Source organism: Pleurodeles waltl, chromosome 6 (genome assembly GCF_031143425.1).
Source record: "Pleurodeles waltl isolate 20211129_DDA chromosome 6, aPleWal1.hap1.20221129, whole genome shotgun sequence".
In the NCBI taxonomy this organism is placed as follows: domain Eukaryota; kingdom Metazoa; phylum Chordata; class Amphibia; order Caudata; family Salamandridae; genus Pleurodeles; species Pleurodeles waltl.
In genome coordinates this window covers 834,604,893-834,619,106 of record NC_090445.1, presented here as the reverse complement: position 1 = coordinate 834,619,106, position 14,214 = coordinate 834,604,893, and the positions used below count along the sequence as shown (strand labels likewise).

The following is a 14,214-nucleotide window of genomic DNA, read 5'->3' as shown; positions in this document are numbered from 1 at the left end:
AACTATATATCTACGCAACTGGTCATCGTAATGGGTGAAACTTTAGATATCTCCCCCTGGTTTGATACTTTTAAATTGCCTTTGTTTGTACCTCTGAAAGAAATAGATAAGCAGATCAAGATGCTTTTAGAGAAATCTAAACATTTAGAAATGCTGAGTTATTAAGACTAACTTTGACCAAGACTAAACTATCTTTACATTTGGAGTTTAAACACACACACACATATATATATATATATATATATATATATATATATATATATATATATATATATATGCTTCATATTCCTGGTGAACACATTTCTTTAGTCAAGTATGTTGTCTGCTTCAGTCATTTTAATGACCAATATTCTTAGGGGAGTGAGATATTTGTTGTACAAAATAATCATAACAGCTGTTTTTCCCAAATAACCTATTGTATTTCTGGGCTACCATAACTCACTAACCATTGATGTTCTTCTGTTGTAACAGGAAAGGAAAATAAAAGTATAAACTAAAGAGTGAAGAGAACAGAAAAGGGAACAGTCAAAACAAATTTGTTCTGGCAGTGTGGCACTTTTTAGGAGCCCAATTAGTTAGGATTTGGTGGTCAATTTTTGTTTCGGGCTGCATCTCCATCAGAGGTCGCTCTACAAAAGAAACAATGAAGGCACTATGCACCCATTAGCGCTATAAAAACATCTAACCAGAAACAGTCTCCCCTGACATAGGAAGTGCTAGTGATAGGAAATAATTATCCCAAGAACTCATAATGGCCATCAGAGGAATAGCCAGCGACCACAGTCCGTGGCGGTGTTGTGTTGTATTGGGTAGTATTTATGTAGCTCTTCATAACCTCTCAAAGGGGATGTTATGCTTTTATATGCAACTTTTGGGTTGAAAAGGGTGCTGGATGTGGTTTGCCCTGCACTGGAAATGTTGGATTGAGTGTGTGATGTTTAAAGACATGCTTGAAAAATGACGCTTAACCATGAAGTGCTGTGGAAAGTGTGAAAATGGACACTGCTATGCATGTGGGTACTTAATCATCTTAACAGCAGTTTGTGTCTTTTAGAAGCTAACAATAAGCCAGATCAATGGGTTCAACAAGTGATACACTATAGTGGTGATCGTGGCCTCAGCCCTCAGAATAATTGTTGCGTACTTAGAGTAAATTCCACCCAGGAGCAGCAGAAGCGCAGTCCTTGAAGGCTCAGATAGGCACAATTAAATGGCATGTGATGGACACTCAGGAATGAAAACTTTATACAAGTAACTGTACCACAACCTCAGGAGTGACAGAGTGCAACCCAAAGGAACGGGCACTACACATTCAGCCATCCAATAGTGCTTCCGGCCCAACCAATTTGTGTGGAAACTGAAGAAAGGGAGTGTACTCGGTGATTCTGTGAAAGGAATGCACTCCGGTCGCTGAACAAAAGGGGGATGTGGATTGGGCTGTCAATCAAGGAGTCTGCAAGGGGAGTGAAATTAGCAGGAACTTTGCTCCTAGCCACCGGGCCCCAAGAGGCCAAATTTGGAAGATGTCAGACGAAGATGCACTCAAAATCTTACTTCACATGCACATCGGGGCTGGATGCCTTAGAAGGCAGTGCAAATAGACTAAGAGATGAGCGGGAGGGACTTTAAAGTCCATTGGTTGTACACTCTTTCGGGCAATAAAAAAACACAATGCAACGGGTCTCGCATTTGCTCGAGTTAGAGCTATTAGCATTGTAAACTCCTAACTGGTCTTTTCTTGCACATAAATTAAAAGAAAAAAACGAGCGTGATCGTGATATGTAAAACCCAGCGCAATCGTGCTGAAATTGATAACCGAAAATACAAGCATGCTATGTAAAACCCAGTGCGATCGCGCTGCGTGGAAAATAAAAAGATAAAGTAGTACAGAAACCAGGCTGAAAACATGGAGCCTTGTATGTTTTCAGTAGTTGCCCGGTGCGCTTGAGGAGGTCTAAACACCGGAAAAGGCATGACGCATGCATGCCTTTCACTAATGAAATCAAGCGGATTTTAAAAGGCAAGCCCACGAACCAATGAAAGTGACAGGCGTGACATGGGTGTAGTTAAAAGCCCAAAGAGAGATTACAACAGGGAAGGAGTGCTTGTGCGCTAGACCTTAAAAAGAAAAAACAGACATGGCCCACTCACCTGAGCCTTGTGGGAGAGGTGCGCATTGGTGAAAAGGGGTCTACCAGGGATTCCCAAGCATCTTTCCCTATGTGGTGATCCAAAGACAGTTTGCGCGAGGGACAAAGACTGGGAGGAAGAGGGGATGGATTCATTAAGGCTACATTTTGTGAAGCGAAACCTACCTGTTAAGAAGTTCTATTAATTAAAGTCACTTGTGGAACAAAGAAAACAATGCGCAGACCAAACAGTCCAGGCACCACATAAAATTAAAAGAGATCATGGTGGAAAAGTGAAGATGGCAGCCAAATAAGTGATCCATTCCATAACTCCAGGGTGCAATGGAAGGCTGGGTTTTTTCTGGTAGAGGCATCTGGGCTTTAGTGAGAAATTAATGTTTCTTTCCTGTAGGTGTAGTTTTGTAGCTTGAAGGATTTTCTGGCTTCACAAGCCACCTCCACCAAAAAGATGGGGAATAACAAAACAAAAAAAGAATCTGAAGCTGGTGACCAAAGGTGGGAACTTCCAGAGGAGGGGATACAACACCCCAGGAAGCATCAAATGGACAGATCCGTTGACACCCAACAACAACAAAAAACAAAGGAAGTACAAAAAAAAGACTAAAAAGTTAAGAGAATTCAGGACCCAACCACTAGTTGGCGAAACAATGCAGACCCAACTACTAGATGCCAGAATAATGCACAGCATGTTAATCCAGAAAAGATTTGCGCTGCAAAAGCAAGTTTGCTGGAATGCAGAGGGATATGAGAAAACATTGATGTGCTCACATGGAGGCAGAAGTGCCGTAAACAGAGCAAGGCCCGTGCTGCCTGAAGAGATGGTGTGGCACCTGGCTCTCTGTTGGTGGGTAGCCAGAGCAGTAGTGTTTCTTGGGAAATAAGAGCTAGGTGGGGGACACAACCTGAATCCTAGAGATTGGAGCAGAAACGCTCAAAGCTGGACAGAAAAAAGCAACAAGCTACACCTAGAGGGGAGAGACAAGATGTCATCTTTGTACTGTGGGACAGCAGCAGGAGGAGACAGGGCCCCAGCGTGGTGCCCCTGGTTGATACTAGTAGGAGCAAATGAGAGATGGGACCCGGCCCTTTCTCCTTGGAGATTGTCATCACACAAGACAGTTACATGTGCGAGAAGATGAAAGGCCTTGAAATGATCAAGGTAAAATGGGGCACAGTATATGAGATTTACTTAAGGAGCTGAGAGGAGACAGTCAGGCTCCAGGGTCTGCATGTGTGCCGAAAGATCAACATGACTCCTAAATGGCTTGGGTAACAGCAAAATATAAGGTACGATGGAGATGAGCCAGAGTAACCCTGTAGTCAGTTGCATTTAGGGATGTGAAGACAGGGCAATATTCAGGTCACAAACCTAAAGAAGGAAACAGAAGAAAGGCACGTACCTGCCCATATTCGAATACGTTTTAAGAAAAGAAGGTATATTTGTGATCGGTCCGGAAAAAGTGCAGAAAGTGAGGGAAAACATCTACCACAGCACCTGGAAGACACTGCTATGAAGTTGTTATTGTATCCAATCAGAGAGCAATTACTAAGAGGCAGTAGGCCTCAGACACAGATCTTGTTCAAGGGCAGTTGAGTGCAGCTTTATCAAGACTTGGTTAGGGACTACAATACCACCCTGTGGGGGCTGCACTTCCAGCACAACAGAAGTGATGTAAAAGGTTTTTTTTTCCCCAGGGCACACGCAGAATTTATATCAACTGGACATAAGAGCAGGGTAGAAGCTAGGATACTTCGGCAAGGTGAAGATAAACCAAGATATGGAGAAATGTGTATATCCGCACTAGTCAAAACAAAAAAGGAAAGCATGAGACAATTATATTACCTCTTAGAAGTGCAGGAAGTGCCTTATAAGAGCTGCTGCATTTTAAGGGCAGTTGGCGATCAGTATTTAGCACTAAAGCACAAAGAGATGAAAAAACTGACACCCTATCTGGTATAAAACCTGTGACAATTGATAAAGGGGAGGCAACCAGGACCATGCGTCCGACTGAGAATGATTATGGCTGTTTGAATGGTAAGGCCTCATCACTTAACCAACATCCTAACAAAGCCGGGTAAAGTGTTTTCAAGGATTATGTGAATAATCTTCAGAATGACACACTAATAAGCCTAAAAGTAATTTACCAAGTAGCTGGTCTTAGAAAAAGTGGACACACTTAGGATGTTAGGCCTTTCTGCTGATTAAACAAGATCAAATCACATGTCAAAAAGGGGAAGCTCTCTTACAAGTTTCACTAGGCCTGAAACCCAGATGTGTCACCTGAAAACCTCAAGCTATGTTCTACAGTTGTGGCTTGTGCATTGCCTGTGAACTGTCTTTGGTGTGAGAAGAATTGGTAGGAATGCCTATAGAAACCTGTGGTCCTAGAACAAAATGAAAACAAAAACATGTCTAAGTGAAGCAAGCTCAGCTCATTCCCCATAAAAGATGCAGAGATGAAGCTTTGTGACTTCTTTGAAGACAAGGTGATGTATTTGTTAATGACCGGGTATTCCATACAAAAGCCATGGCCTTGTTGTCAGCCTCTCATTCCAGTGGTTTATGATTCAGTGTGCTTAGGCTCTCTGCTTGCACATTCTAAAGTCCTGCTCAATGCTCACTGTCACAAATGTACTGTTACCTTACAGAGAGTGGGACGGGGAAAGTCTGAGCACCCTCCTTGTTGACACCAAGTATCATCGCACCAGTAAATGCACGCTACTGTTTCTAAGTGATGGAAGAACAGACTTTAACACCCACATGTTAAACTTCAGAACTATTGTTCCTTGTTGAGGGGGGTGTGAGGACAGACGCACAACAGATTCAAGGTACATCCCATCGATGCTCAGAGGGATGAATCTGCAATGATTCCCATCTCCCAACTCCTGAGCAGAACAAGAATTCCAAATAAATAGGATAATTTCCTCAAGATCTTTGACTAGTTTCACACTAGAAAAATACCATAAACATATATACAAAAAAAAAGTCTTGCCTCTCTGATCAAGTAATGAGATGCTTTGTATGTTGCATCTCGATTCGAAACCAAAGCAGTAGGACTGCAAGTTTCTTTGCTACCCTGAGTCAGAAGAAAGGGACCATCTGAACAAAGGATCCAAGGCACCTGGAGATCTCTGAAACTACAGTGTTAGAGATGCAAGTATCAAAATGTAAGGATTATTCCTGGATGGCTAGAAACCTTTTATGAGAAAAAATATCTTCCCCCATAGTCTCAACATATCTCTTTGAAGGGGAACACATTGAGTTAGTGCAAGAGTACTTAGATTTGTTCGCAGACAGGCTGGGCCTGTAGAGTAGGGACTCCACCTGATGGAGGCAGAGACAGGCAACCACAGGGTAGGAAGCTTTCTCCTACCAGTCTTCCACACACAGGAGAGGTGCGCGCCTCTGTGAAGGAGCCTTGGAAAGAAACTCATAGCCAATTTAAGACCTCAAAAAGAACACCGGAAAATGAAAACTCCTGGAATGGAGACCAGGGAGAGCAGCTGGTTTGTCACAGGCAGAATACAGACATGGAAGAGGCAGAATATAGTTTCAGATTTTAACTCTTTCTCTTGTGAGTTGCACAGAACAGTGCTCCATCACTTCCTTCTATTGGAAATGACTGTGTAACAGGCTGAATGAAAGAGATCCAAATAATGATATTTATGTAAGACCGCTAGTGATGCCTTTGCAGGCAGTCACCATCGCACCTTCTCTTGATGAGTATAAGCCCTCCCAGAAGGCATAGATGTAATTTCCCTGGACACACAAGGGGGCCCAAATCACCAGGAAGGAATCTACAAGGTGGACTTTGGCTTGTAAACTTACTAGTGCTTAAAAGGAGAATCTGTACCCAAACCGCCGGTATAAAGAACAAATAAATACTTTTCTCAAATAAATAGAATGCATTTCAGAGTTTGCAACAAGGCATGTTAATCCAGAAACACTACAATTATTTCCCCCCCCGCGCCCCCGGAACAGTTTGTCTCTTTACTATCATTTAAAAAAAAGCTTTTAATGCGAACACATTTTATTTTATTCAGTTTTTAAATGTACTTTGAGAATAATCTCTATTAAACCGAGGCACATGAAGCGTGAAGGAGAATGTGGCAGGTTTCCCTCATTTCAGTAAAGAACTCCCATCTAACAAGCATTGAAAAATGACAGTTTTATTTATGCGATGTCCACAAAAAACACAACTTTTCTATATTCTTCTTCATGAAGGGATTTGTCACCCATGAATTAGGTGCTGAATGTTCCAACAACGGAACCGCATTTTTTGCAGGTTTTTTAAGATCGCATTTTTAGTTCACTGCTTTGTTCATGTTAGGTGTTGTTTTTCGTTACAGGTTATGTTATGTTATGCTATGTTATATTGATTTGTATAGCGCACTAATCATCCAAAAAGGTATCCAGGCGCATCAACAGGTTACATACAACAGAGGACTGCACAAACTGGCAAAAACAAATTGCTTTTTCCCCCCCTCTCTGAATAAATAATTTATCATTTTAAGTACTTCTACTTCTGGTGGAACCAATGTGCTCTCACTGGCATCTCCATAGAGCCAATATGAAATGTTGTTATTGTTTTTAAGCGTGTGTCGTGTCTTTGGTGGTAAGTTAACGCAGTGCATAGTGAAAACATCTTCTACCACCATACTATGAAAACAGGATTCTGAGGTGGTAATGTCAGACAATAAAGTTTGTTCATATTTGTTGTCTGGTATCTTGTTGTAGTGGTGGTGCTTTTTGTGCTGCTGTGTTTTTGTACAATACGGGTTGTGTTGCCTTCTGTGTTGTGCTTGGTCATGTTATAAATTGTGTTGTAACATTGCTTTGTGTAGGTTACTGTGTTATGCTTTAATGTTTATTTTCTTTGTGCTGCAAGCAGCACAGAACATGGCTTTAAAGTCTTACAAGCAACCATCTACTATAGTCTGAGCTAGTAAAAGCTCACTAATCCAACTCTTCACCTATTTAAGACACTAGTCAGCCCAAAACTGTGGCAGAGACTCTTACATCAGCAATCGTATAGTTTGATTTAAGTGATAGGGCCTTAGAGCTAGGATAGCCAGAGGGTTTGCATTTTACTGGGTTTTTGTGGACTGTAATATTTATTAATGCTGCACTGTGCAAAAAATCACTAGAAAGACTCATTTCATAATTTTGGTAGGAATCAGCATCTTGTCTTTATGTCATTATGTTGGATGGAGGAAAAAGCTAGGATATTCCACACAATCTTAATTGTTTATTCAGACTCGTGTACTGCAAGCATTGTACCCTTTCTGTATTTTTTTAATCCTAAAAGCAAACATTGCCAGGGATTTTAATGTTACAATTAAAACGAATGAACTATGTCCTGCAGAGTAATTCTATGCTTTATTTTAGCCCACTAGCTCAGTTTAATCAAAATTCAGGCGAAATTAACAATTATGAAACCACAGAGACAATACTGCACACAACTGAACCAGCTTTTCCTAATGTCTGCTTAGTGATAGAGATGCACACTGAGAAGCACCAGGGTTGTTCGAATTTTTAGATGAATATATGTTGTATTAGGCTCATGGGTAAGATAGAATGTGAGGTGCAATGTGGAAGCTTGGGGTGGAAGGTTGATCTCTGAAGATGAGTCAGTTGCCGCCCTGTTGGTTGTGTATGTCTAACTGGAATAAAGGATTGGCGAAACATACATGGATCTGTGGAATACTTCACAATTGGTGACGAGGTAAAATGACCTTTCTTTTTTTACATTTGTTGCACCATTTGTCAACCGCTGGACACAATTGAGAGTTACCTAAATGTCTTTTACTACCACAATGATAACATTCAAGTGGTTTCCTTTTATTTTCACTGGATATTGCAATCCTCTTTTCTTTTTGCTTGATATTATATTGCGATTGTAAACTCTGTACTTCATTCCTCCTACTCATTTGCTCCATAAACTTTGTTGTGGATTCAATTGTACTAGTAATTTCTACAGCTTTTTCTAATGTGAGATTCTCAATTGTCAGTAATTTTTCTTGAATTTTTATATTATTTGGATTTTTCCACCACTTGGTCATGAATAACCTCGTCTGTGAATGTTTTAAAATCACACGTTGAGTTGAACATTCTAAGATCACTTACAAAGTTTTCTATAGATTCATTTGGCATTTACAGTCTCCTGTAAAACTTATGACGTTCCATTATGACATTCTTTTTTTTCTTGAAATGTGCATTTAGAGCCTTTATGACTGACTCATATTCATCTATTTCATATCCTTCACCAGTGAAAGGTACACATGGTAAATGTTTTAACACCTTCCTCACCTCCATTCCTAAAAAATGTTTCAACAATGCAAAAGTCTTCTTCGGGGTGAAAATTTCACCTTTAACGGCATCTAAATATGTTTTGAATTCTTCTTTCCACTGTTCCCACTCGAAAGGGGGTAACCCTGGTGGAGATGATAAAAATGGAACTGGTGGCATAACTGCTTGCTGCATTATATTTATATATTTATTTATTTTTACTAGAAGTGCATCTCCACCAACCAACTACCAATGTCTTTCATAGCTCAAGAAGGCTACTCTAAATATACATTCAATTAGATTATTAAACCTAAACACTATTTATGCAAGTTGCTTGTAAATTTATAAACATAACAGAACATTTTAATTTCAAGGTGAGCCCCACATTTATAAATGTAATGCCTACGTCCTTTTCATAGCTTGCCTACATGCACATGGTGGGGTTCCTACACATTCAAACTAGTCACGCGTTCAGACTACCCGGCACTCATGTTGCTCACACTCGCAGGTAGTCAGCATTTTCAGAGAAACTGAACTCTGTGCAGAGAGACACCTCACCACTTGCCTTCACTGGACACCTGCACAGTCAGGGTGCCTGCACACTTGCCACTACATTCTTTGGCTATCTTTTGCTCCAGGTTGCAGATGCTTACCTGCACATTCTGTATGTAGACACATGTAGACTGAAAACACACCCAGCCTTCAGGCACACAAGGGCTGCCTGCACCATTTGGTCAGCTGCAACCTCAGGCTACTCTCAGATTTAGGCCAGACCCACATAAAGGGCAATACTCAAAACCAAGTTACGCTAACAGGCTGAATGCAGGTGTCTGTTCCAAGACCTTCCTGTCGCCTGCAGTCTTTGGTGCCCCTCACCCTCCCGTCACATTTAGACCCTGATGATAAATGGCCCATTGGCACATTCGGGCTTCCTACCCACTGAGGGCCAGAATCTTGAATGTGGAAGCATATTTAAGTCTCCTACCTGGCATATTGCGGCCTCGTTTTCATCAAGATTGTCCCTCAGCTGCTGTAGCTCCATCTCTCGCTCACGAAGCTTCTCTTCCAGCTCATGAATAAGAACCTCATCACTGTTCACAGGAGACCGATCGCAAGACCCACTGTCCGATGACGGATTCCCCCTCCCATTCAATGACCCTGTGCTCTTGCTGGATGAAGAGCGTCCACTGTCCGAGTTTGAGGGACCCTGCAATCCCCTCGCCCCTCTCTCTGGGACCCCGTTCATGGTACTATGGCTGTCCAACGCAGCGTGCCCAGCAGAGGTGCTGGCCGGCTCCTGGTGATGGCTGCAGCTTGTACTGTAGGTGGGCAGGCTAGACAAAGAGTTCCGCCCGGAGTCTGACAGGTTGCCTGAGTGAGTGCTGGTTCTACAGCTGAAGGAGTTGTGCTTTTCAGGGCCACCCAAAGAATTTCCTCCAAAGAGCAGGTTGAGGCTGCCTTGGCTCTCCGTCAGGGCCACCCCGGGAGGACGTGGCACCATGTACTGCAGGGACGTTTTTCTGTTCTTGGGAACAACAGGCTTGAACGCTGTAGGCCTTATCAAGGTCTTCTCGATGTTCTGCAACACAGAATAAACAATTAAACGGTGCCCATAGGTCGACTAGGTGCAATACTCGAAAACGATAATACCAGTTTAAACTCTACAGATAGGTTACGAGTATCGAAGGTCAGAGTTCACAACGGGTCATTACGGATGGAAAGCGCTGGGTTTTTTATTTTAACTTAATACTCTCTGCCACGATGCTCTGGACAATTTCGTAGGTGCACACCATAATGATTGCAGCATCAAGACAGCATTTTTAGCGTTGCTTAACACTGGCTAACCTGCATGCGAAGCAAAGATATGCACATTATTCCTGAATGAAAAAACATAGGTTTAACTAGAGCACCTACTTCTGCGAGGACATGGAGAAGTTTACCTCAGCGTGCACAGACGTGGCCTCCAAAGCCCCCGGACCCACCTAGCAAACACAAACTAATCACCGCTGGGATAATCCTTCCTGCCCGACAAGCTCGATAGCATGTCTGCCCCGTGCCCAAGCAGTGTACACTACACCGACAACGTGTGAAAAATGACAAAAAAAAAACAACCTTACCTCAAATTTGCATTTTTAAAATTATTTGCACAAACTCCCGTGTCCAATGTAGACAAATGTGAGCATCGCCAGCCAGCCTGGAAGGCAGAGACAATCTCCCGGGCACCGAGGAGGGCGGAACAGTGAGCTCATTGCGCAGCAAACTCAAATGCGTCCGAAAGACGAGAAACCTCCACGCATCGGAATGGCAGGTTGGATATTTTTCTGATAAAGGCCTGACAAGTGCCGCATTCCTCACAGCACCCTCCCTCTTCCCCACAGAAAGGTATGAGAGCCACCTCAGAATGCACTCTGCTCCGTGATGTAAGCGCCAAGGTATCTCACCAGATTAAAGGATTTCAGCTGGGCCAGGAGGGGAGTTTAGCTGCACTGACAGACCACCGTGGCTGCTGCCGGGCTTCCTGCTAGGCACTGCGCAGCGTGCTGGCATCAAGTGTTCAAACTTACACCAGAAAGCTTGCACGATCTTTAACATGCTACATTTTAAGCTTGTAGAGAAGGTGACTGGGAACTAGAAAAAAAGAAGCTCGTCAGGTATAAGAAGGCAGTACATGGTACCAGGGGTACTTATATGCCATATTGTCTTACTAGCTGATATGGAGCGTTAAAGCTACTTCTATATATGATATAACAGCAGTATTATCACAACTGTGTCTTCAGAACAGAAAGGCTCCAATTACATCATTGGTAAAACCTCACAATATCCTCCAGAAGCCCTTCCTGCATAATCATCCTAACTCCATTCACAGTAATACAACCTGACATGATAAAAGTTTACATTTGTGGATAAATGGGAATAAAGTAAAGGAAAAACTGTTAACGTATATTCCGTTTTTCAAAAATTACAGAACATGTTAAGTTCTGGTTAGCAGGTATGTATCATGCAAGCTAATGAATGTTCATTTTTGTGACGATGGTTTACTCCTCCTTTTTAATTCAGAGCTTAGGGGAGAACGTCAAGGTCTGTCCGTCGAAAGGGTTGAGCAACAACATTTCTTTACCCACTCAACTCCAGGGTATGCCCAATATCTTCTTGGCAAAGCCATACAATCGTCCAAACCAACCTCAAGCGTTAGACAAAGGGGTGTCATGGGGTAAAAAATTAATGGAACAGTGCCCTAAAATAATATACAACACACCCGCAACTGCCAAGAAACCAAAGGACAGACCTAAATATGCCACGACCTTTATGGCAGCCGAGGTTCATCGCGCACACCATCACGGTTTGACAAAGAGGTCCTGTTCTCAAATGTCCATTCCCAAATCACCAGAGAAAGCATATGACAGACAACAAGGGTCCCAAAAACAAGAGGAAGAACACCATACTTTAGTTTATTTCGTGCCCCATAAACCTGTGAATGTGCCACACTTTTCTCACTATTGCATTACATTTATTTGCCTCTCTTTCTACAAGATATTCTAACATTCTGATCCAGATAGATCTTTACACCCCCAACAGATTTGGTTGTTTAAGGATTGCAAACTACACGGTCTCCCCAGCGGCATAAGAAAAATTATGACCCCCACCATTACAGAATGTGATATCTCACAGATATTCATAGGCCTTGGGCTGAATGGAGGCCCACTGAAGGTTGGGAGCCCCCTGAGAGTTTGGGGTGCGCCCTGCTATGCAAAGGCTGCAGGAGCCTGCTTTATGCTACTGGGTCTGCCCATTTACCACATTATGCCTTTGAGCCATCGGTGTCTTGAATTATTAGGATCACAGAATTTGAGACTTGAATTCAGTCTCCGCATGCCTGCCCGTCTCTAGATGTAATTTTCAGTAGGGGCACACAATGGACCACATAAAAAAAAACTTACAGGGCTACCTGCAAAGGGCAATCATGAAGAGAAAGTGTGTGTGTAAATATTCATATACATGTTTCCTGACAGGCTTAGATATGTCTTTGTAGGTATGTACACACAACCTTAAGAGTCACAGCATCTGCTCAAATGCCCAGTCATTTGTGCTCAGTATGAGTGGCACATTTTATCATATTGGCCATTCTTTTTTTCAGAAGCTATGTGCTTTAGCACTGCGTGACCATCATGCCCAGAGACTAGAGGTCATTAGCCATTCAAGGTGAGTGACACCTGGGACCTGGCAGTGACTTAGGGCTGATGCAATTTTCAATCAATTAATCAGTATTATTAAAGAGCGGCTGATCACCTGTGAAGGTATCCAGACACTAGGTTGCTGGGCTTAGTCGAACAGTCAGGTCTTGAGTCTCTTCGTGAAGTATGATAACGAGAGTGATGTTCTGAAGTGGAGAGCGTTCCAGGGCATGGTGGCGAGGTGGGAATAGCAGCAGTCTCTGCTTTGGCTGCAGCTGATGCATGAAGTATGTGCCCAGGGAAGGGAGGCGGAGCAAAGCTTTCTGGATGGTTGGTGGAAGTTCAGGCGGTGGTTCATAAATGCTGGTCCTTGGTCGTGGAGGGCTTTGCAGGCATGTGTCAATAGCTTGAAGTGGCATCTTTCCTGAATGGGGAGCAAGTGGAGGTTCCCCAGGTGTTGGGTGACCTGGCTTTGTATGGGCACATTGATAATTAGTCTGTCCGTTGAGTTCTGTACCATCTGGAGCCTTCTCATGAGATCAGTGGTGGTTTTTACGTACAGTGCGTTGCCCTAGTCCAGCCAGGTTGTAATCAGACTCCGCATGATTGTCTCTTAACGGGGAGCTATCTGGCGATTCTTCGGAGCATGCTGAGAGTGTGAAGCAGGCGGAGGTAACTGCACTGACTGGATGTTCATAGTGTGTTTGCTGTCCAGGATGATGCCTAGGTTGTGGTGTGGTTTTTGGGTGTCAGAGTGGGTACGAGTTTGGTACATCACCAGAGGGTGGCGTGGTTGCCAAAGATCAGCACTTCAGTCTTGTCAATGTTGAGTTTCAAATAGTTGTCCTTCATTCAGTCTGTGATGTTCTTCATGCAGTTGTGGAAGTTGGTCTTGGTGGTGGGGTCTGCTGAGAGCGAGAGGATGAGCTGGGTGTCGTCGGCGTAGGATATCATGTTGAGATCGTGAGCTATGACTATGTCGGCTAGAGGCGTCATTTAGGTGTTGAAGAGAATGGGGCTGAGGGATGGACCATGGAGGACACTGCAGATGGTGCTCGGTTGTTCAAGGTGAAGGTAAGTAAGCGGATTCTCTGCGTTCGTCCAGTGAGGAATGATGTAATCCATCTGAGTGCGTCTCTCTTAATCCCGATCTAGTGCAGTCTATTGATAAGTGTGTGGTCGAAGCGGATCAGAGCAGTCCATTCTTCCTTGTCAATTTTTTTCCAAAAGGTCAGCATGGGTCACTAGAGAAACTGCCTATCAAATCACTGGTCTCAGGAGTGAAGAAGGCAGTGGTAGGAACAGGAAGTAAGCAGGGTACTGTAGCTGCTTACTTTCTGTAATTTCTACTCATTTCCCTTTACGTAGTTCATCAGCAGCAAGCAGAGGAGGGGATGTGGATGAAACAAAGGTAAAGCCTGCATTGTCAATGTAACGCAGAGCCAGAAACTGCCATGATTAACCTGCTGGGCCTTTTTGGTCCAGAAAGACGACCATAGGTCTTTTAATGCTAAATAATTGTAATTGGTTGTACTAGAGTAATTAGGCTACTGATTCTACATCGACATGGCTTGATGAAGCCTTGTATTCCAATACTAACACA

General features: G+C 43.0%; 1 protein-coding gene across 11 annotated transcripts in view; it reads right to left on the bottom strand.

Annotated features, from left to right (window-relative positions):
• Nucleotides 1-14,214, bottom strand: part of LZTS2 (leucine zipper tumor suppressor 2) — a 527,324-nt gene that overhangs the window by 10,536 nt on the left and 502,574 nt on the right. For all 11 annotated transcript variants that reach the window (XM_069239523.1, XM_069239522.1, XM_069239526.1 and 8 more), the window contains one exon: nucleotides 9,425-10,018. In XM_069239523.1, the coding sequence (XP_069095624.1) occupies nucleotides 9,425-10,018 (594 nt within the window). The remainder of the gene's footprint in view (nucleotides 1-9,424; nucleotides 10,019-14,214) is intronic.